Below are 24428 nucleotides of genomic sequence, written 5' to 3' on the forward strand. Positions count from 1 at the left end.
TAAATGTAAGTGGCATAAGGGCACAATAGGTAGTCTTTCCGAACATGGTGGTGAGTCAGTGGAGAAGTTGAAAACACAGGCTCAGCATTTATCCCAGAGAAATGAAAATGTGAATTGGTGCAAAAGCCTGTAACAGCAGTTCATAGTCAGCAACCACTGGGGACAACCCCGTGTCCTCCAGCAGGCTATGGTCAAGCTGCTGTCACCCGCACCCGGAGCACTGCTCCACCAAGGACACAACTTTCCCGAGGAATCTCCAGGGCATTTCACTGAGTGGCAAAGCCAGGCCCTAAGTCATAGAGGGTAGGATTCCATTCACATAACAGAACTTGAAGTGATGGAATCAGAGATGAGGAGCAGACTAGTGGGTTGCTGGGGGGCCAGGGGCAATGGTGGGGGGGCGGGGGGGGGGGAGTCCTGGGATGCCAAAACAGTCTAGTACCTTGACCGTGCTGGTGGGCACAGGGACCTACATGTGTGGTAACTGTGTGCAACTAAGCACGCCAGCAAATGGGTACATGTGAGACAGGGGGCTGAACAGGATGGGGTGGTGATGATGCTGGGTCTGAAAAGTGTGACCTGGCAAAGCACACCAGGGCTCTCTGTTACTGCTGCCCAACTGTACACAAATCTACGATTCAATAATGTTTTCAATTAAAAAAACTCCAAAGATGCACAGACAGTAGAGCCAGATCCCTGTGTGCACAAGGTGACTTTATCATCGTTGGCTGTGTTACTTTGAGCAAGTTGCTTATTCTGTATCTCAAACTCCTCAAATGTCCAAATGGGATAAGAAAAGGACCCACGTCAGTTCTGGGGCTCTGATGAGAGAAAACGAAACACTCACAGCAGGGCCTGCACAATGTCCTGCCTCGGAAAACACAAGGCAAGGTATCTATGTAAATGTTTACTTCTTATTTTTAGTAATTTGCACTTGACTTTTAATGACTACGGGTAATAGAAGAAAAAATAAGAATCCTCTATGACTTCGAAAATCTCTAGGACCCATAGTTCCCTCATGTTAAAAAGACAAAAAAAATCTTTATTAAAGGACCAGGGTACAGATTAAATAAGTACCAGCAGCGAATGTACTTTATCACAGGATGCATGCCCCCACCCCCCTCAGGCCTCACTCTCCAGTCTGCCCTTCTCCCTGGGAGGGACCGACACTGGGAGAGAAGTGGGCAGAAAGGGAGGGAAGGGGAGGGAAGGGGAGGGGAGGGAAGGGTAAGGGAAGAGAAGGGAAGAGCAGCAACAAGAAATGGCTAGACCCGCCCGGACCATGGCTGCTAGAGCAAAGGGCCAGGGACAAGCACCTGCCTGGCCAGGACGAGCCCGTTCACAATCACATTCCTGAAAGGCGGCTGTCCGAAGAGAGCCGTGGCCAGCACCAGCAGGGTGTAAAACCTGGAAAAAACCCATAAACAGATCAGCAACAACAGAAAAGGAATCTGAGCAAAGGAAAAAAGACTATGTTTATTTATAGTACTAAATTTCTATTTTAGATCAGTTAGCCTTATTAATTGTTTATGACAAAGGTTCTTGGCTGGTGACACTGGAAACATTTGGGGGTGTGCTGAAAAACCACACAGGACCCCACTGCAGACAAATCAGGTCAGAAAACAGAAAATGTGACTGAAAGCTAATAAAGTACCCCAGCAGCTGAGGACAGAACTGCCGCCCTCCTCAGGGGCCAGCTGGCAGCCTCTCGGGAGCCCTAGACATGCCAGGCTGAAAATCCAGGTGTGTGTGGCCTTAGCATAATGTCACATGAGACAGTTCTGAGGACAGAAGATGCAGAAGGCACTCTCCCCCAAAAGTCAGACAGCAGAGACTAGGAATGCAGATGCCATCTTTGCTCTGCCAGACGCCACGCACACTGCTGCCTTGCTAGCTTGCTTGTTCCCTAAACTCCACCACACCCCTGCAGCCACCCTAGTGAGTGATGCTCCAGTGTCACTTCCAACCTGGTTTTGCACCCCAAGACATGACAGGACATGGACGGTTGAGGGTGGACCAGACAGCCTTCCTCTGAAGGTGGGTCAGGAGGTCCTGGCTGCCAGGACAGGCAGCCTGAGCCTGAGGCAGGCGGGGAGAGACGTGCACTGAGGGACCCACAGGACCGTCAAGGGCTGGCAGACATCGCCACCCCCCCAGGGACATAACCTGCTGGTGAGGCATCTGGCCTTCCCTAAGAAGGGCTTTGGACCTATTCCTAAAGATAAATGCATTGGAGGCTGCAAAGGGCACTTTCTGGAACGTTAAGACTGGAATTCAATTTGTGATGTCTGTTGCAAGATGTAAAAGTAGAAAATGACACTAATGTTCCTGAAACACTGCTGTAAAAACATTACTAATCGAAGTGGAATTAGAACCTGGGCCAGCCAAATTTCTCATCCATGAGAAGGGAACTCACCTTTGTCTAACCCACAAGACAAGGGTACTGCTTTAAACAGGCACCAGATAAAAACAATGCCAAAAGGCTTCCCCTCCTTGCTTTTTTCCCCCCAAGTCTGGATTTTTTAGAATGTTGATTTTATGAGGCTAGCTTTAACATCTGAGTACTCTTCCAAGTATTCTTTAAATCATTATCTTACATGTAAGTACTCATTAAACATTTGAATAGCTTGTTTAAAATGAGTAAGAACATTTTGTTTTATATCACTTAATCTTCAAGTATAACAAATCTCTCTATTCCAAAATGTCAATAAAATAATTCAAACTCTAAAACAGCTTTACTGCAGTGAGAGATCTCTACACAAAAGAAACTTTGTTATTTACTTATTTTTATGTTTATTTTTCAAACAGAGAGAGAGAGATCACGAGAGCATATGAGGGCAGAGACAAGGGGACAGGATCTAAAGAAGGCTTTGTGTAGATAGCAGAGAGCCTGATGTGAGGCTTGAACTCGCGAACCACAAGATCATGACCTGAGTCAAAGTCAGACACTTAACTGACTTAGCCATCCAGGAGTCCCTCAAAAGACACTGCAATAATATGTTGGGTGGTGAGGGGCAGAGGGCAAGAACAGAGCCTGTCTTGTTTGACACAATCCCTCCAGCACCCAGCTAATCGATGTTAGGTGCTCAGTAAAATACCCTGAAATGCAATAAAACGCAATCAGTAAAATTCTTGGAAGAACAAAGAACATACCATCCTCTGGTTTGGTCAATGCCTTCGGCAATGAAGTCTGCAGGAAATGCATCATCAAACTCCCTCTTGTTTTCAAATGGATAATGAACTTGAGCATAGGGCATGCTGCCACTCTCGAACCAACAGTCAAATACCTCAGAGATACGACGCAACACCCCCTTCCCACAACGGGAAGGGATGGTCAGATGGTCAATGCTAAGAAACAAAGCAAAGCCACTTCTATTAGTTTTGACTACAAAACAACTTGCAGTCTAATTACCAAGAGGAAACACGATACCTATCAAGCTTTCATCTGCAAACAGAAACACTGGTAGTTATCACAGGCTGTCAGAGGGCACTGTGGTGCTCAATCTGGGGGGTTCATACCAGAGTCACCCGACATCCAACTCCAGGACAGAAGCCACCTTTCGTGAACATGACCTGAGTCACCAACAAAGTAACTCAGCAAACCAGTACTTGATTCCGACACGTAGCTCTGAGATCTGTTCTACAGACGTCTCCCCAGCACCTAGCCGGGTGCTCTCTAAATGACGGAACAAAGAAAAGCGGACGTTCAGAGACTGACCTCTCTCTGTGGAGATCAGAGACCTTCGCTCCTGACAGTTCTTCAAGTTCTGCCATTGATCCAATGCATACGACCTGTCAAAGCAAAGTCAAAAGGCAGAAGAATCTCAGAGCCAAAGACCACACAGCTTTGCTTTACGCAACATTCACACTTAGTTTTGGAAACCTCTTTCAGGATGGCTGTCAGTAATGTGGCTTACGTCATCAAAGGCTGCAGGTCACTGAGGAGATGAGAGGGCTCCACTATATCAGGAGTCCCTACATGGAGAGGACCTAACAGCATCCACTCAACACGTACTTTTGAGGGTTTACTAGCAACCAGCATAAATGAAATGCCTCGACTATTATTCTGAGGCATCTTAGTTTCTTCTCAGCACTTGAATCTGGCTCTTTAATCTGGAATCTTTCCAAGTCAAAGCTAGAAGTATATTATTGTGCATGGACCGGATCAAACTAATGAGATCACAACACCTCACTCAGGATTGCCTCCAGCTGGGCAGCCCAAGCAGGAACTGCTGTGGGTCTCACCGGGGGTGTCTGCTCCCTAGGGAGCACGGACAGCCCTTTCCTTAGCCCTCAGACTTGGCTACCTAACTGCTGTTTTTTTCATGTCTTGTAGTCTTCATGCCAAAGGCCTCCATGGGGGTATATCTATAGACACGTATGTGTATTTACACACATAATCACTTGGCTTTATAAAACGTAAGGTTGGCAATACTTTGGTAATTTTTAAATATTTAAAACTTTATTTATTTATTTTGAGAGAGACAGAGATGGTGTGAGCAGGAGAGGGGCAGATAGTGACGTGGGGCTTGAACTCATGAAACCGTGAGATCATGACCTGAGCGGAAACCGACAGTTGGATGCTTAACTGGCTGAGCCACCCAGGCATCCCTGGTAATGTTTTTTAAGCCTTCCCTTTACACTGCTATGAGGGTAGATTCACATGCTATGGCACAGTGCAGGTGTGGAGTCTCCATTCCGATTATCAGTTACTCACAAGGAGAGAAAAGGGGGTGAGCAACACAGAGTGATAAATACAATTTAAAATATTTAACAGAAGTAAAATTAAGTTAACTGTCCCTCCCCCCAAATTCTTATTTATATGATTCTAGGAAGAATAAAGAGAAACAGATGAAATAAGAAAGGAGCAAAGAGAAAAGAAATAGTATCAGACACACAAATGAGGTGCTTTAGCAAAAATCAACAGAATGCATGGCCTCACCTCCTCGAAGTCATCACTGACCCACAGGGGGATAGGGGTGCCCCAGTATCTGTTTCGGGAAATTGCCCAGTCACGTGCATCTTTTAGCCAATTTCCAAATCGCTTTTCTCGCACAAACTCTGGGACCCTGCAATAAACAGATCAGAGAGCATGGTCTAGGAACTCAGCGTGTTGTCAGAGCAGTAAGCACAAATGGCTTTTCTAGGTACATTAAAATATAAACATATATCCTTAAAATGACTGTTATTTAAGGCTAACAGAAAAGAAAAATGCTCCCTCCATATGCCTTATCACAGAAAGGATGCTACTTCTCTTATATAATATTATTTAGATTATTTCACGGTGTTGAAAATACAGAATAAAAAATAGCTATTATTATAGATGACCCTTAGAACTGCTATATTTGGGGACAATGACAAGCCAATGCTCCCTACCCAATGACACAGGACATTGTGAAGACACACATCTCACGGCTCACCAGTAACACAGGCCATTGTTCTTCAACAGCTGGTCCACCATGTGCTCCACCCGAACGAACCAGCTAGGCACTGCTTTGTAAATGAGGGGGGTGTCTGACCTGGGGAAGCAACAATGCAGGATGTGCTGGTCAGAACGAGGTGTGCAGGCACCCAGGGTAAGGCCAACTTTTAGTTTCTTACTGACGTCACCGCCACCTATTTGGCCTTCTGCTAATACTTGTTTTTATTGCAAATACTAATGCCTATGTCCTTGGTACCGGTCATCTCCACAACACCAAGAAGGCAAAAGTTAATAAAAGATTAAAAAGAAAAATAGGGGCGCCTGGGTGACTCAGTCGGTTAAGTGTCCAACTCTTGATTTCAGGTCAGGTCATGATCTCATGGTTCCTCAGTTCAAGCCCTATGTCACCACAGACCCTGCTTGTGATTCTCGCCCTCTCTCTCTCTCTCTCTGACCCTCCCCCACTCACACTCTCTTAAAATAAATAAACATTAAAAAAAAAAAAGAACACAAAGGGGTGCCTGGGTGGCTCAGTCAGTTAAGCATCCTACTTTGACACAGGTAGTGATCTCGCGGTTCACGAGAGTTCAAGCCCCACGTCGGGCTCTGTGCTGTCAACTCAGGGCCTGGAGCCTATTTTGGATTCTGTGTCTCCCTCCTTCTCTGCCCCTCTCTTGCTCATGCTGTCTCTCTCTCTCTCTCTCTCTCTCTCTCTCAAAAATAGACATTTAAAAACAAAATTGAACAAGAAGGAAAATATAGTTCTGCTGGTGTGTGATAGCTATCTAAGAAATGATGTCAACTTCAGCAAAAAGGAAATGTGGGAACAGAACTTGATGTCCCCAAACATTCCATTTTCACCCACCTCTTCACAGTATGATCTTGTATTCAAACTTGTATCATGTTATATCTCTCACTAAATTCCACCAGGAAATGGTAGAGATCAGTCTCACCTAAAGAAATGTGGCCCTGACACCAAATATTTGTCTACACTGATACTTCTCAGACAACTGCTGAGGAAAACAATAACTACACATATTCATGGAATTCAAGAGGGCAGTTTCCAAACATGAACCCTAAAGGACACAAATGAGGGGAACCCCAGATTGACAAAAGCGGGTGCACACACTACATGTCCCCACAGACTAGAAGCTTGAGCTATAAGTCTTTGCTTTTTCTCACCTCCAGCAGAAAGGGTAGCTGTGAGTGAAGGTGCTAGCAACAAGAAGTCGGCCTTTTTCCTTCAGGGTCCTGATGATGTTTTTGTCAGCATCCTGTTAGAAAAATAAATGCACAGTCATTAAAATATCCTACAATACTTGGTAACACAATATAATTACGTACATTACTACAATCTGATATTTTGATATGTTTACTATGAATAAAAGGCAAAAATGACACATGTATTATAAAAATACCCAGCCCACATTTTGGGCACAGTCTACCTTTAGGTACTTATTAAGCACTTCTACACCACATAAGACAGTGAAGTCTTCCACCAGCAATGGCTGCCCCGAGGCCACAAAGCTGCTTTGGGAGTTACCAATCAGAGCCTAGTTTCCTGCCTTTGAAACTATAACATACTTCCTCTCAAGATACTAGACGCTTACAATGTGGCCGATAATATCTATCTTTCTGGTTTTATGTGCTGAAACCAAACCAAATTAAAAAAAAAAAAACAATTTCCTGGAAAAGAAAAAAATCCAGATATGAAGCTACTTAATAAGAAGCTGATTAAACAAAGAAATATGATGAAATCCACACCTTTCTCTGTCCTACAGACACAGACCTTCACATACTGTCCTGTGAAATCTGTCACTTCTGCTGTGAAACAGCCTGAAGCATCCACAGGGCAGACAGGAGGAGAGTCTTTCTGAATGATGCTGAAGTCCATACAGACCCGATAGTCATCCTGGGGAGAATGAAACAGGTTAAGTGTGTTCGAGACAGGAGTGTGGGAAGTGACTGATTCACAAGAGAATGCTCTGTCTTCTGACATACGACTTAATCGACTTTAATTATCCTCTCACCTGAAGTTAACTCAGGACCATTCAGATCTACCCCCTTACAGTTGGACAGGGACTACATCATCTTTCCAGCCATTACTTCACAGACCCCTATATACAGCAGAGCATCCACTAAGTGAGAAGGAGGAGGACACACATGTACCCCTGGCGAACATACTTGCACAAATGCTCAACATAACATTCACAAACTGCACTCAACACTATAGTAAAAGAATCATTCACCACGATCAGGTGGGATTAACTCTGGGGATGCAAGGGCGGTTCAATATCCACAAATAAATCAATGTGATACACCACACTAACAAAATGAAGGGTAAAATCCATATGATCATCTCAAAAGATGCAGAAGAAGCACTTGACAAAATTCAACATCCATTCATGTAAAAAACCCTCAAGAAAGTGGGTTTAGAGGAAACTTAATAGTGGCCATCTATGGAAAACCCACAGCTAGTATCATACTAGATGGTGAAAAACTGACAGCTTTTCCTTCAAGATGAGGAACAAGGATGTCCACTCTCACCATTTTTAATCAACACAGTACTAGAAGTCCTAGCAACAGCAATTAGACAAAAAAAAAAAAAAAAAAAAAAAAAAAAAGAGAGACATCCATATTGGTAAGAAAGTTCAACTGCCACTTAGCAGATGACATGATGACCATATACAAAAAACTCTAAAGACTCCACCAAAAAACTATTAGAATAAATGAACTCAGTAAAGTTGGAGGATGCAAAATTAATACACAGAAATCTGATGTGTTTGTATACACTAATAATGAAGCAGCAGAAAAGATAAATTAAGAAAATGATTCCATTTACGATTACACTAAAATAATAAAATACCTAGGAATAAACTTAACCAAGGAGGTGAAAAACCTCTCTGTACTCTGAAAATATAAAACATTGATAAAAGAAATTGAAAATGCCACAAACAAATGGAAAGAAATTCTATGCTCATGGACTGGAAGAACAAATATTGTTAAAATGACTATAGTACTCAAAGCAATCTACAGGACACATGCAATCCCTATCAAAACACCAATAGCATTTTTCATACAACTAGAACAAATACTACTGAAATTTACTTGAACCACATAAGATTCCAAATGGTCAAAGGAACTTGAGAAAGAGTAAAGCTAGAGGTGCTGCACTCCCAGATGTCAAGGCACACTGCAACGCTGTCATGATCAAAGCAGTATGGCACTGCACAAAAATGGACACATAGATCAACAGAAAAGAACAGAGGGCCCAGAAATAAAGCCATGTTTATATGGTCTATTGATCTATGACAAAGGAAGCAAGAATATACAATGGGGAAAAGACAGTCTCTTTAATAAATGGTGTTGGGAAAAACAGAATGGAGGTTCCTCAAAAAATTAAAAACAGAAATATCATATGGTCTAGGAAATCCATTCCTGGCTATTTACCTGAAGAAAATAGTAATTCAAAAATCTATATGCATTCCTATGTTTACTGCAGCATTATTTACAAAGCAATGATATGGAAACAACCCAAGTGTCCAACAGATGAATAGACAAAGAATATGTGGTAAATATACAATGGAGTATTTTTAAGCCACAAAAAAGAATGGGATCTTGCCATTCCTGACAACATGGATGGACTCAGAGGGTATTATGCTAAGTGAACTAAATCAGACAGAAAAAGACAACATTTGAATTCACTCCTACGTGGAACCTAAAAAATAAAAATCCAAACATACCCAGTATGTGACAAATACAATTTTAAAGGAAAAACTAAAGCACATTTTAAAACCAAGTTTTTTTTAAATTTATTATCAGTGAAGAAGTCATACTAGTTGACTTGAAAACTATCATGAGTAACTAAAATCTGACTAGTTCTTAAAACCTAGTAAAGAGTATTATTAAGAATGCTTCCGTCATATTCAATTTTGTGATATTAAGGAAGCATTAACTTTACTGGGTGCAACAGTGGCATGGTAGTATATTAAAAATGAAAGTTCTGATCAGTCACAGATGTGTACGGATGAAGACCACGATGCTGAGGATTTGTTTCAAAACCCTCAGTCCTAAGTAGAGAAGGTGTGGGCGGAAGAGGAGAAGGAAGAAGATAAAACGGATCAATGCAGGTGGGTGATGTGAACATAAGGATTTATTATAACATCTCTTTACTTCCGGGTATGTTTGAAGATTTCCATAATAAAAATCTCTGCCAAGGTTAAGTATGAAAGCAAATGATGAATGGAGATAGACTAGCTTCACTCTCACTGACAAAACGATCAAGCTGAGAAGAGTATGTAGGTAGGTCCTCAGTGGGTGTTTTATTCATACACAAGTTACATCAAAAGAATTGCATTTTTGGAAAAATTACTCTGGGCAACATGTAAAATTAACCACAGCATCCTGCTGTGAAGAGGTCAAATTCTGTCCTCTCATCACAGTGTTCAGACGAGCACCGTGGAGGTGATACCACCTCTCAGCACTCTGACAGTCACGGTGACCGCACAGAACTGGACACGGTAGAGAGCAGAGGGCACGGTGAGTACATTACGAATGAATGAAAACAAAGAATGCCTTTCATTCAGAAAGACCAAATGGCTGGGGATGCCCAGGATTTAGCTCACCACTTGCAGAGATGAGCTCAGGGTGAAAAAAATTGCAGATATAAGTTTGATAAGCCATCTTTTGGGGGCAGTGAGCCTGCAAAGCGTTGGGCCCTATGATGTGGCAAGCATGAGGTGCACTCGCACACGCACACACGTGGGCACACTCGCGCACACACACGCTCATGGCACACACGAGACCCACTTATGAGAGCTCTACTACTCACAGCACCAAAGTACGGAGCCTGGTGCACCACTCCAGTGCCCTCCTCCTCCCGCACGTAGCTGTCGGTGAGCACCGTGAAAGCGCCGTTCTCCTTGCGCTGCAACAGAAAGGTCAGCAGGTGTAGCGAATGGAACACATTTTAGGATTAATTTCATAACGGCATTTGCTAAGAGCCTGAAAAAACTCCTAACACGCAAAATTATTTCAGAGATAGGACAGAATAATTCAGACTGGGAAGAAACATGCTAACTCAATACATCTTTTCTGTAATTTATCACTTAGAAATGAAATAATTACCTAAAATGAAATAATTACGTGAAGAATTATCTGAAGAAATGCAGAGAAAATGTTCGAACTTCCCCAGTCACAAAATGGGGCTTTCTGTGAGTCCTGCTGATCTCCCAGCCATGCCAGCACCTGGTGTGCAGAGTTTTGTGCAGCTTCAGAAAATGTCCCCTAACCCGCCGCACCTCTGGGGTGCTGCCAGTCACCTTTCCGTCGGCCCTGCCACCAGGGCAAACCCTCAAGGAGCCAGAATGGGCGCCTGGAGTGACAAGCTCTGGTTAACGGCGCTCTGCGCACTGTGACACGGAGGGACGCTCTGTTGCAAAGTCAGGTTGCTACCTGTGATGCTACCGACCTCCTCCTTCCACCTTCACCTCTCCCTATGTGTTTCTAATACACCGTCTCAGCCAAACCGATGCTCTGGTGGTCTTTGTCTTCGTGAAGACTACTTTCAGAATAGATTTTCACACTTAATCGCATTTAATCCAATGATCTTGTGAAAAAGGCACACGGTATTTCTGTGTTTCAAATATATTGATTCTATTTTCATTTCATTGATGAACTAACTCAGAACAAAGATGAAATAGTTTGTCCAAATACACAACAGTGATGAACACAACCTGACTCAAGGTCTTCTGGCTCCAAAAACGATGCTATCTTCAACTGCATCACAGCTCTTTGATTCCTTGGCACTTGCCTAAAATCAAACTTGAAAAACAGCCAGGAATTTCTCATTGCTGTAACCTACACCACCTGGAAATATTTTTGGTGTGGGAGGACAGAGGCTGATAGGTGTGTCTTCAATAGTTTAAATGTGGAGTGGGAACACGTGTGCCCTTAGCCTGACGTTCGAGTGGGAGCTGTTTTAGCAGCAGACAGCGGAACCCCACGGGGTCCTGTCTCTCGGTCCAGTTCTGGACCCTGAATTGCCAGGGATGGGTGGTCAGTGGTCACCAGAGCTGTAGCACAGCCCCCGCAGGTAGCACCTACCCCCATAGCTCCCACTTAATATTTCAGAACATGTGTATCTTAGGGATACATCAGATGATTTTGCCCCAAGTCAAAGAATTTCTAGTACCTGCCTAAAACTCAGTGAAGGTCCCAGAAATTCAGAAGCTATCTGAGTGGAATATGGACCAAGTGCACATTCCAGAAAGACCTCTGACGGAACCCAGACTTCCTCTCTGGTGTGTCTGAGCCCATCTGCTGAGCACTGAGCTCTCCCTGGGTTCTCAAATAGGGTCTGGGTCAGAAAGGGTAAGAGTAACTGATTTAGTGAGAGAGTTTCATGACAAAACAAATCTGACAAGGGATGCCTGGGTGGCTCAGTCAGTTAAGCGTCTGACTTTGGCTGAGGTCATGATCTCGTGGTTCGTGGGTTCAAGCCCCATGTCAGGCTCTGTGTTGACAGCTTGGAGCCTGGAGCCTGCTTTAGATTCTGTGTCTCCCATTCTCTGCCCCTCACCCACTTGCACGTGCGCGCGCGCGCTTTCTCTCTCTCTCAAAAATAAATAGGTGTTTAAAAAATCCGACATAAAACAGAATATGTTAAGATCTATAAGAGAAGAATGTAGTAATGACATTTTTCAGAAGGAGAAACCAGAGGCATTTCAAAGACGTTTTTCAGATGGTGTCTGAGTTCAGCCTTGAAGTGTGTACTGTACTTGAGCACCTTAAAGAAGATGAAGGATTTCATAAATAGGAGGAAAACCTACTGAAAACAAAGGCAGGAAAGGAGGGAAAGAAAGGGCCAGTCTGACAGAAGCAAAGGATATATTTAAAGCAACATTATGGGGTGCCTGGGTGGCTCAGTTGGTTGAGCGTCTGACTTCAGCTCAGGTCATGATCTTGTGATTTGTGACTTTGAGCCCCACATCAGGCTCTCCTGTCATCACCAAGACAGCTTCAGATCCTCTGTTCCCCTCTCTCTACGCCCCCCGCCCCCACCACTCATGGGCACATGCACTCTCTCCCAAAAATAAATAAACATTAAAAAAAATAAAGCAATATTAGAGGATGTGGCTAGGAAGCACATGGGCCAAATGGAGACCACTTGAGAGGAATGAGCTGGCTGACAGCTGCGGGCTCACAGGGAGCACAGGGAAATCCACCAGCAGCAACCTGGAATGAGGAAGAAGGCCATTACGGATGACCCTGGAATAACACAGGCTGGAACTGCGGGTCTAGTTAAGCACACTTTTCTCCCTAAGAGTGAACGGCAAAAGCCACAAGACACTTATTGACAATTATTCACCAGTCTCCAGGGAACTGAATCAAAGGCGACTGGCGCAGAGGTCATACCTGCTGCCCTGAGTTCCCAGAGGCCTGCTGAGGGTGTCAGCAGCCTCCGGAGCCCTGGGGACAGGCAGTGTTGAAGGCTGTATGGCGACAGTGTGGTGGGGTCCAGCACTGAGGGCTGGCAGGCGGGGGGCTGGGCTGCAGAACAGGCCGGGCCCACAGGGCAGGGACAGCCTCGTGCAGGGAGACCTGTGTCCCTGTCACCCCTGCTTCCTGAGTCCTCTGGGAACTAGGCTCTGGAGCTGCACCAGGGCAGCCATAGCCCGGAGCCCTTCTTGGCCGGGTGCAGACTCCTCCCTGAAGGCCACCTCAGCCCACGTGTGGCCACAGCTGCAACGGCCTCGGACCAGTGGCATACCTCCAGGGTGATGGGGCAGCTGTCTGCTGCTACAACTGCGGGGCCAAGGCCACCAGGATGCAGGACATCACCTTTGTGATGGCTGGTCAATTTTAGATTTTTTTCTTTTTTAGTGAAGACGTTTTCTTTATTCCTCATTCTCTAAGAGAATTAAACACGGGGAAGCTGAGTTTCATAAACAGGCTTTTCAGTACAAGCTGAGATGCCGTTTTCTTTTTTAGCCTGTAAGACACTGAACAAGTATGATTCTGTAAAAATTTGTATGTGCCCATGTCATGCTGCAGCCCTAGTATGTGCAATTATTAATTCAGCAATTGTTCCTGGAAATGCTACATCTGTATTTATAAGTTAGCTGGTATTTTTTCCACAAATGCTTTGTCAGGTTTATGTATTATGATTCTGCTAACCTGATAATAAAGTTGGCTTTCTCTATTCTAGGACAGTATAAATAGCAGCAATGGTTTTTCAAAAAGATGTGCTAGGACTTTGTACTTTGTGTCTTTTTGTGGAGAAAAACTTTTTTTTTTATTTATTTATTTATTTTTTTATAAATTCTTTTTTTTTTCAACGTTTATTTATTTTTGGGACAGAGAGAGACAGAGCATGAACGGGGGAGGGGCAGAGAGAGAGGGAGACACAGAATCGGAAACAGGCTCCAGGCTCTGAGCCATCAGCCCAGAGCCTGACGCGGGGCTCGAACTCCTGGACCGCGAGATCGTGACCTGGCTGAAGTCGGACGCTTAACCGACTGCGCCACCCAGGCGCCCCGAGAAAAACTTTTTATACATACTTAATGTTTGGGAAAACAAAGTATTCAGAATTGTTTAAACCACCAAAAATTTTTTTCAATGAATACACTACTGGAAAAACCACTATATGTTTTCTTTACAATTTTCTTCTTTTTTAATGTTTATTGATTTTTGAGAGAGTGTGTGAGCTGGGGAGGGGCAGAGAGAGAGAGACAGAGAGACATAGAATCTGAAGCTGGCTCCAGGCTCTGAGCTGTTAGCACACAGCCCAATATGGGGCTCGAACTCACGAACCGCAAGAACTCAAGCGGAACTCACGAACCACTCGAACTCACAAACCTGAGTTGAAACCGGATGCTTAACCGACTGAGGCACTCAAGGGCCCACTTATGATTTTAATAATATTTTCTTTACTCTTGCTTAAAGAATACAGTATATAACACATATAAAATCCAAAATACGTGTTAACTATTTGTGTTATTGTTAAGGCTTCTGGTCAACAGTAGGCTATTAACAGCTACATTTTGGGGGGAGTCAAAAGTCACTGTACCCAGACTGGCGCTACTGACCCCCATGTTGTTCGAGGGTCAAATGTAACTGGGACATGAGAAACACGGGAAAACACTCAACACACACAAAAATGAAGACAGATGTGAGCGACACTGTGGACAGAGCCCAAATGGCAGAGATCACCTGCATGAATCAAACTCTGTTCCCGAACCAGAATAGAGGTAAGCAAATGTTTTATCCTGGGCTGTGGTATAAGGTTCTGCCAACTAATACTATGTACAGCTGAATATAATTTTCACATAAGGCATAAAGCCTGGTCTGAGGGTGTTGTTCACTATTTCACTCCAACACATATAGATAGAGATCAACAGGAACTTCCTGCTGACCCTGTTCTTTTATTGGTGGTGGTGGAGTTTCCATGGCAACGATAGCCATGGATTCTCTGTTGGCAGAAAACGAAAACTACATAAAACTGCTTCATGACTCTTAAGAAAACTAGGTTACCAAATGTATGAACTTTGCCTTGATGCCTAGATTTAAAACCCCCACGTCATCAGTTTCCTTGACATGAACTCTGTTGATCGTTAGACACAAGGTTTTATTCTGAGCACTATCTTAAATTCGTGAAACAAACAAAACCAAAACACCTCCAAACCAATAGATTTCCAGGATGAAAATCTATAAGCAATAAAATCTATAAGCAATAAAAATATATACATATAAATCTTCTCAAACTTAAGTGTTTCCTTTCATAACTTAAGTATTAAAAAAATTCCTATACAATTTTAATTATTAAAACAAGAAGGCAATACACATATAATTTAACTTTATTACTACCAAGAGAGACTTTGGATCCCAACACCCACACAAGCCACAGGATACCCACACAAGCCACAGGATACCCACACAAGCCAAGGGATACCCACACAAGCCACGGACACCCATACAGGCGACAGATACCTACACAAGCCACGGGAAACCCACACAACCCACAGGACAGCGACGCAGTGACTCCCACTGCAGGTGCATCAGAACATTCCAGGGACCCAGTGCCCAGCTATGCAGGACCCACGTCAGGCAGGTCCCTGAACTCACCTGCACAAAATAGTCAAACAGGGGCCTGTACTTCTTGCCTTTGAGACAGGAACCAGGAAATCTAGAAAAAGGAGAAAGGCAAACTCACAATTAGACTAAAACCCTCCAAGAAACAAAACTGCAGCCACATCAAGTCATCACTGCCTGCTGGTTTAGTTGTTTCGCAGTCATTAATGCTGGAATATGTGGTCTGAACATACACAGCAGGAATATTAAAACCGAACTTGAATAAGAAACCTTTTGGGCAGTAGGTGTCTCACCTCTCAAGGTTAAAGAAAGACATACACATATCCACACATACAAATCAGTAATTTGTATACTTACCTTTCAAGGACTTCATAGTCAGTTTCCAGTTTATACAGGGCTGGTAATCTGGCTTCCATTAAAATGAGCAATTTTCCTCTGATGACATCTATGAGAGCAAGGGAAAAAGTGGACTTGAGTGACATTCAGACTTCGGCGGAGTCTAGAAGCACACTAGCACACTCCTCCCTCCTGGGGTCCTGTATCACCTGTACCTCTTGTGCTCAGCACTCAGAGAAATGCGGCAAGGACACCAACACACACTGCTTTCCAGACCCAAAGACGATGGAAACAGCAGGTGTGCTTACTGAGCTTCTACTCATTTTAAGTATATTAATCTTTATTTTCTCCGACCAAAAGTCATATACGTAAATGTTTAAAAATCTTAACATGGGGGCGCCTGAGTGGCTCAGTCGGTTAAGCGTCTGACTTTGACTCAGGTTATAATCTCATGGTTTCTGGGTTCAAACCCTGCAATGGGCTCTATGCTGACAGCTTGGAGCCTGGAGCCTGCTTCGGGTTCTGTGTCTCCCCCTCTTTCTGTCCCTCCCCCACTCTCTCTCTGTCTTTATCTTTCCAGATTAAACAAACATTGAAAAAAAAAAATTAAAAATCGTAACATTAACCGGGGCGCCTGGGTGGGTTCAGTCGGTTAGGTGTCCGACTTTGGGTCAGGTCATGATCTTCGTTTGTGAATTTGAGCCCCACTAACAAACCAAGAAACTCACTGAGTAAAAGTCCTCCATAACCTTATCCCCATGGAAGACACTATCATTTGAGTGTCTATTTCTTTTTTTTTTAATGTTTATCTATGAGGCAGAGTGTGTGTGAGTCGGGGAGGGGCAGAAGAAAAGGGAGAGAGAATCCCAAGCAGGCTCCACACTGTAAGCACAGAGCCCGACATGGGGCTTGATCTCACGGACCCTGAGACCATGACCTGAGCCAAAACCAAGAATTGGATGCTAAACTGACTGAGCCACCCAGGTGCCTCTTGAGTGTCTATTTCTACGTGTATACTCACATACATCTTATGTGAATGCGTACTTTTTTTTTTTTTTTTTTTTTTTACTAATTATGGGATAGAACTCAATACAGTTTTCAGTTTGCCTTCACACACTATATTGTGAACATCTTTCCATATATTAGCATATATTGTCTTTTCTATTCGACTAAACAGCTACCCAGTACTCCTTTCTGTGGAAGTGCAAGTCATTTTAGCCCATCAACTAAAACTAGGATTTAAGCTGTTTTCAGACTGTTAGTACTAGGAACACTGGGGTCATGAAAACTCTTGCACGTATCTTTGTATCATTGTTAGAGTGTTTCTGGAGGAAACTTTCCTAGGAATAGCAAGGCTAGAATAAATGTACAAACACTTAAAATTTAACAGCAAATGGCAAATCACCTTATAAAAACAGACTAATTTAAACTCCCACTTGTAAAGTAAGATATATCCTAAGATTTACTGGAGCCTATGACATATATGCAGTTCACCATTAGAAACACGAGAATCTATGGATCATTGTGAAGACCTCTGCAACTGCTGAAAAGCTGTTAAAAATAACGAATGCTGCCACCCACTAGTTCTGGCTGCGTTGGAGCTTCATGGTCAGTGGAGTCTACATTTTCTGGATAAAACTCAGGACACATGGCCCACCAGGTATGTGGGTCACACGTGGGCAGACAAAGGTCAGGACTGAAGTGTCTGCCCAATGGCCTGAGGCCGTCAGACTCACTAGAGAGCAGCACTGTCCCCAGGGAGACACAGGGGCCTGGTCCTGCCTAGAGAGGCTCTCCACCCACAGTCACCAGCAGGAGGAACTGCTCCCATCTGTTCCCAAGGCCCAGCTAAGCAGTAATGAAAACACCTGTCTTCTGACCCACGCACCTCCCATTCCTTTCTTGAATCTTTCCTCTGCCTCACAAGCAGCTATGAATCAAGTCACCTGTCTTATAAGGTGCTTACTTTTCTGGCTATGGTTTCCTTTCCATGGCTTCCCCCTCCCTCCATAAACTACCCAAACCTAAAGGAACAATCTTATTTTTTCATAGAAGTCTCCATGGAAAGGGCTTCATCAAGATTTTGGCTCTCTACAAGGGAATATCTGAAAGGCACAAAGTTCTCAAGTTCTGGTATCAATTCTGAGAAACACATATTTCAGTCTTAGTCCCCATTCCTGGCAGAGCTCCTAAAACCCTTGCAAAGTCCTAAGTGCTAAGAGTCATAAAGGTGTCTTTTGTTATGTTAATGAATAGATGTTAGGAAAGCCCCCAAGTCACTTTAGGATTGGAACTTTCACCCCCCCCAACCTTCACCCATGGGATGGGGAGAGGGGCCCGAGACTGAGTTCAAACACCAATAGCCACAAAGCCTCCATAAAACCTCAACAGGATGGGGTGTGGAGTACGTCCAGGTTAGTGAGAGTATCTACATGCTGTGAGGGCAACTCATCCCAGTTAGGTAGGAGACAGAAGCTCCTGGGCTCAGGACCCTTCCACACCTCCCCCTATGTACTTCATCTGATTGTTTATGTGCATCCTTTATAATATCCTTTCACGACAAACCATTGAGTTGTGGGCCGCTCTAGCACATTAATCCAACCTAAGGAGAGGGGTCACGGTCTGTCGGAAGCACAGGACTTGAAAATGACATCTGCAGTTGACGGTGTGGTGGCACAGGTGGTTCTGTAGGACTGAGCCCTTAACCTGTGGGATCTGACGCCTGACGCTGTCTCCAGGTAGCTAGTGTCTAAATTAGGTTAACTGCTTGGTGGTGCTGAAAACACACATCACGTTCCTAGTAACGATGAGATACCACCTCTCTGAATCTCCAGCTCCTTCCTCATCTGTAATGTGGGGACGATGTGTAAAAGGGTATTACAATCTGAAAACTGTAAGGACTCTTTTTTTCATATCTCTATTTTAATTTTTATGTGCATTTACTTTTTCAACCAAAAATGAAAAAAAAAAACTTTTAGAGGTTATTTTGACATTCAAGTTCTAACACTTTTTCAAAAACTTCTATTTTTACTCCAAAAAGAAATGTAAGTTTTCATTCTTTCCCAAAATAAGTTAAATCGATCTTTTCCATATCAGTCATAAGTAACCCGGCCCACGCTTACCTTTAATCTTCACGTACTGCATATCTGGATTAACACACAGGGCAAGGTTACTCGGGAGAGTCCAGGGAGTGGTTGTCCAAGCCACCAAAGACACATCTTCATCTTCCTCCAAAGGGAAAGTTACAAACACTGAAGGGTCTTGTACATCCTGAGATAAAATGAGATAAAGTACCCTTTTACAAAATTTGTAATAATACCACAGAAGAAAAGGGAATTGATTCTAAAGAATAGACTTCCAGAATAAAAACCCATTGCCATATTTATAAAGAGAAAATATAAAGCAAACAATTCCAAATACATTTTTTTATATTCTTCAAGAGTGTTTTAACAGTTACTTTAGTAGTCACAAAAACAACATTTTAAGTACATAAACAGGAATATATAATAGAGATTTCACTATTATAATGACCTATTGCATAACAAATCTATAAAAAGTTAGGTCAACAAAATAACTGTTTTAAAAAATAGAGTTATCCTTTATTCCAAAATACAAAAATGAATCATTTTTTAAAGACATGAATGTGATTTTTAAAAAAATTTATTTTGAGAGAGAGAGAGAGAGAGGGAGAGCGAGCATGCACACATGTGGGGGAGGGTTACAGTTTGTGAGTTTGAGTCTCGCATCAGGCTCTACGTGGACAGTGTGGAGCCTGCTTGGCATTCTCTCTCTTTCCCGCTTTCTCTGCCCCTCCCCGACCTGCGCACACACTCAATAAAAGAAAAAAAGTTAATAAGCAGCCACAAAGCAGAAAAGCTCATTTCCTGACCCAAACCAACCGCATTCTAAATAAAGTGCCCTGAGAAAAAGGAGCTCTACAAATTTCACCTTATTCACATACTAACCACTAGACAAACCTGAAAAAAGTACCAGCCCGAACTCCTGAAATGTCAGTGTCATCAAAAAGAGACCAAGGAACAACTGTTTCAGGAAGGCTGGAGGCACAGCGACCGAACAAAACACATAACCTATGATTCTCTTTTGCTGAAAAGGACATTAAGGGAAGCATTAACACAATCAACCAACAGATTAGATGGTATTTTATCAAGATCAATTCCCTAATTTCAATTACCTAAGAGAATAGTATGGATTTTCAGAAATATGTACTGAAGTCTTTAGAGGAAAAGGGACATCATGCCTGCCACCTACTCTCAGAGGGTCCCCGTCTTACCCCTCACCCTAGGAAGAGAAAGATGATATAAACATGGTGACAGGGTGACCACCACTGAAAGAGAAATGAGAACTCTTGTAACCTTTCCAGTAAGTCCAAAAATTATGTCAAACGTTAAAAACAAAAATAGACCATAGAATGGCCAAGACAAAAGACAGAACGTGCTAAGTGCTGGCAAGAATGCTGTAGTACACGCTGGAGGAGTCACTGGTACCTCTTAGAGTAGGAGGCAGCAAACCACAAGGCACAGGCCAAGTCTGCCTGTCACCTCTTACAACCCAAGGGCTAGGAATGGTTTTGACAGAGCTGAGTACTTGTGTGAGAGGCCATCCAGCCCACAAGGCCTAAAATACTATCTGGCACCTCACAGTTTGCCAACCCCCATACTAGAGCTGAATATAGTAGGTACAGCCTACGATTCAGCAATTCCACTCCTGGGTATGTAATCAACAGAAGAGATGTGTGTATATATGCTCCCCAAAGACAACCTCCAGAATGTTCACAGTAGCACTACTGTAACAGCCCCAAACTGGACATTACCTAAATGCTCACCAGTGGTACAATGGGTAAATTAAATAATGATCTACTACACACAACATAGATGTCTTTTCACAAACATAATCTTGAACAAGAGAGGCCAGACACAAAGAGATTCTAGTGCACAATTCATTCATATATAGTACTGTGTCTAAAACTTTAAAGATTAAAAAACAAGTATTTTTCTACACAACGGTTTACCTTTTGGAACAGGTAGAAGTACACTCTCCTGTAATTCAGCTTACTTCAGCACTATCTGCTCATCCCAAGAGGATGTACTTGTTTACTTACAGAAGAATACACCCTCTAAAAGCTCTAGGAGCTCACAAGCTATTATAGGGATCTAATATGTAGAAATCTAGAAGCCAAAGAAAACTCCAGCATAAGGACACAAGGATTTATATTAGAAAATGTTCTTAGCAACATTGTTTGCTGCCATTAAAAAAAAAGGGCTGGGGAGCTTGGGTGGCTCAGTCAGTTAAATGTCTCACTCTTGATCTTGGCTCAGGTTATGATCTCACAGTTCGTGGGATCAACCCCCACATCAGGCTCTGTGCTGACAGTGAGGAACCTACTTGGGATTCTCTCTCTCTCTCTCTCTCTCTCTCTCTCTCTCTCTCTCTGCCCCTCCCCCACTCACACTCGCTGTATCTCAAAATAAATAAACATTAAAGAAAAAGGGCTATACCCTTCAAAACAACTCAGATGTCTATCAAAAGGATTGATATCTTGCAATCTATTTGTTATATGAAACACTATATAGCAGTTACAAATTAACTTAAAGCTACATGTATCAAGATGAATCTTTAAAACTTAATGCTTCCAAAGAAAGTCAAGGTGCAGGGTAAGTACAGTGTATGAGATTAGAGATAAGCATAAGGGTCGCCTGGGTGGCTCAGTCGGTTAGGTGACAGACTCTTGGTCTCAGCTCAGGTCATGATCTCGCACTTTGTGGGTTCGAGCCCCGCATTGGGCTCTGCACTAACAGTGTGGAGCCTGCTTAGGATTCTTTCTCTCTCCCTCTCTCTTTCTACTCTGCTTGCATTCTGTCTTAATAAATAAATAAACTTAAAAATCTGAAAAAGAAAAAAGGTAAGCATAAGAATGCTATATACTGTTTACGAATATTTAGGGAGATAGCAAAAGTATTAAAATATGTATGGAAAGAAACATCGAATTCAGCACAGTGGTTACCTATCAGGTTGTAAGAAGGAAATGGAAAAGAGAAAGGTGATGTAAATACATAAATTGTGGACCATTTATTTGCACAGAAACTACAACAAAAGAGCCACAACTACAAACATGAAGGACTATTATAAACACAATACTGAGTGAGAAAAACCAGATACAAATGAATACCATCATAAAAAAAACCAGTGACCTCTCAATGACATACATGCTGAAGGACACAAACACAAGATGAAGTACCAATTTCTACAAAATACAGAGGATGTGGTCTAAATTAGACCATGAAGACATAATCAGCAAAACTCATTGTATGAAACTCTACAAGATAAAACCTATTTCCTAAACAATAATTTGCAAGGGGGGGGGGAAAGGGAAAAGAAAAGCGAAATGAAGAGCTGCAGATGAAAGCAGATCTAGAACACAACTACTACCATGTACAAACCTTCCTTAGGTCCTGATTCAAAACAAAACAAAAAAGGCATGGTATTTGAGAGACAAACAGAAATATAAACACTGATGATATCCAGGTATTAGATCGTTAGAATATTTCACATTCAGGATGACTGATTACTTTTGAAAATGTGATAATGTTATGGTAATGTTAAAATAATAACCATTTCTTATGTCTTAAAGATACATAATGGATTGTTTATTGGTAAAATGATGTGTCTGAAATCTGCTTTGAAATAGGGCCTGGGAGAAGTGAGTGGAGTGTGTGCTGCTGGGGCAGGACTGGCCACAGCTAACAGGTACTGGGGATGTGTGACAGGCACATGGGAGTTAATTACATTATTTTGTCTACTTTTGTGTGTGCTGGAAATTCTCCAAGCTAAAGTATCTTTCAAAAGTAAGCAAACACAGCAATATGTTAAGGTTTGACAAAGTTATGCCTTTGATACCCAAGTGCTTAGTGTATTATTCTCTACATTTTTATGTGCTTAAAATATTTTATCTAAAAAATATGACACAACGTGAGCACTATCATAGAAGGGTATTTAGGAGACGACAGGACTCATCATGGCCACCTCACAAGGATTTGCAAAGATCAAATGAGATGTGTGAAAGCATTCTGTAAGATAAAAAGTGCCTTTGAAATAAAGCTTTAATGACATAATTTTCAAACAAATTAATGTCCTTTAAAAGCAAAGAGGGTTAAAGCCTCAGAAAAGGAAACACCTCTTGAATACACACGAGAACTGATACTTCACGTTTCAGAAGACTGCCTGCCTTTACGGTCTGTCTAGACAAGGTAAAGCACGGAGTGTACTCTGGTGACATCACACTCATCTAAACTCTCCCTTCGCAGCAGTGACAGCTGTTATTCTGTTCATCAGAAATAAAATCATAATACTGTCAACCAATCACAAATCAGATTTGGTTCCAAATACTTTTAACAAATGAACAAATGCTACAAGGTCCCAGACGAGGCATCATCATGCCAACCAATAACTCTTCCAAAATCAGTGACTGAAGGGAAAGAGGGAGAGCTGCACTGGTTAACCCAAGAGGCCCAAAAATATGGTCAAAACAAGAAGCTATCACATGAAGACACACCATTCACAAATCTCATGGGGAAAAAATCCCTCATTTTTAACCTTAATAGAGCCTCAGTTTAGCAACTGGTAACATTCCCAGCACTCAGTAAGAAACAGTCAAACTGACGGACTCCCCACGCTAACATTCCATGCGGGGACTGGTTACCGTGATCACAATGGTTAACCTCTGTGGGCATAAGTTAATGCCCAATGACATCACACTCACCTTGTAGTTCTGGTGAGACTCGAAGTTGGAGAGTGGAGTGTTGCATGCGGTGGAGAAGGGCATGACTTTCACACCTCTGTACACAAGGCCCTTATCATAGAGCTGTTTGAAGACCCACCTAGCAAGTAAACAGACAGTTTTACAATAATTACCCAACCAAAATTCTGTCTCCCCAAACTCAAACATTTACACCAGTCTGTCTACAGAGTTTCTATCAGCCAGTCGAAATATCACGTTTCTCAACTGGGGACTAGCTGGTAAATTACAAGAGTAGTCTGAGACATTACGCAGCCATTAAAAGTGCTAGTATCTGTTTCCATGAAAAGATGTTCACGATTTGATGCTGAGTGGGAAAAGTGATACCATATCGTACAATGAGGTACTAGTTGTGTAAAACTATACATATCCATATACACACCTACATTTTTCAGATGCTGAAAAAGCAGACATTCACCAATATTTAACTATGCTTGGGATTTCAGAGTATTTGCTTTTAATAGTTTTCTGGTACACTGCTTAAATTGTACTATCACGGGTAGTTTTACAAAGCAATTTAAAAAGAATAAACCATTGGGATTAGGATATCTCTCCTACAGTTGGGCAAAAACTTTTATTAAACACTTACCCATGTTGTTTTAAGCCAAATGCACCAAAATGCTGAAATGTCATTGTAACAGTTATTCCTGAGTCTCCTGTGGCAACTACTCACCTGTCGCACTCGGACATCAGGATGTACTGGTGGGAACCCTTAATACTGCCTTTAGGTATAGTTTTTATAGTCCAATTTCTATGTGTTTAGTA

At 42.6% G+C, this 24428-nt stretch overlaps 1 protein-coding gene across 4 annotated transcripts in view; it reads right to left on the minus strand.

Moving 5' to 3' along the window:
• Window positions 1-24428, minus strand: part of IARS1 (isoleucyl-tRNA synthetase 1) — a 68748-nt gene that overhangs the window by 30561 nt on the left and 13759 nt on the right. For all 4 annotated transcript variants that reach the window (XM_045468851.1, XM_045468849.1, XM_045468850.1 and 1 more), the window contains 12 exons: window positions 23628-23745; window positions 18973-19120; window positions 15872-15959; window positions 15548-15608; window positions 10254-10349; window positions 7212-7334; window positions 6605-6696; window positions 5421-5519; window positions 4943-5069; window positions 3719-3792; window positions 3154-3348; window positions 1321-1407 (listed from right to left, as the gene is read on the minus strand). In XM_045468851.1, the coding sequence (XP_045324807.1) occupies window positions 1321-1407; window positions 3154-3348; window positions 3719-3792; window positions 4943-5069; window positions 5421-5519; window positions 6605-6696; window positions 7212-7334; window positions 10254-10349; window positions 15548-15608; window positions 15872-15959; window positions 18973-19120; window positions 23628-23745 (1308 nt within the window). The remainder of the gene's footprint in view (window positions 1-1320; window positions 1408-3153; window positions 3349-3718; window positions 3793-4942; window positions 5070-5420; window positions 5520-6604; window positions 6697-7211; window positions 7335-10253; window positions 10350-15547; window positions 15609-15871; window positions 15960-18972; window positions 19121-23627; window positions 23746-24428) is intronic.

Source organism: Leopardus geoffroyi, chromosome D4 (assembly GCF_018350155.1).
Source record: "Leopardus geoffroyi isolate Oge1 chromosome D4, O.geoffroyi_Oge1_pat1.0, whole genome shotgun sequence".
Classification (NCBI taxonomy): domain Eukaryota; kingdom Metazoa; phylum Chordata; class Mammalia; order Carnivora; family Felidae; genus Leopardus; species Leopardus geoffroyi.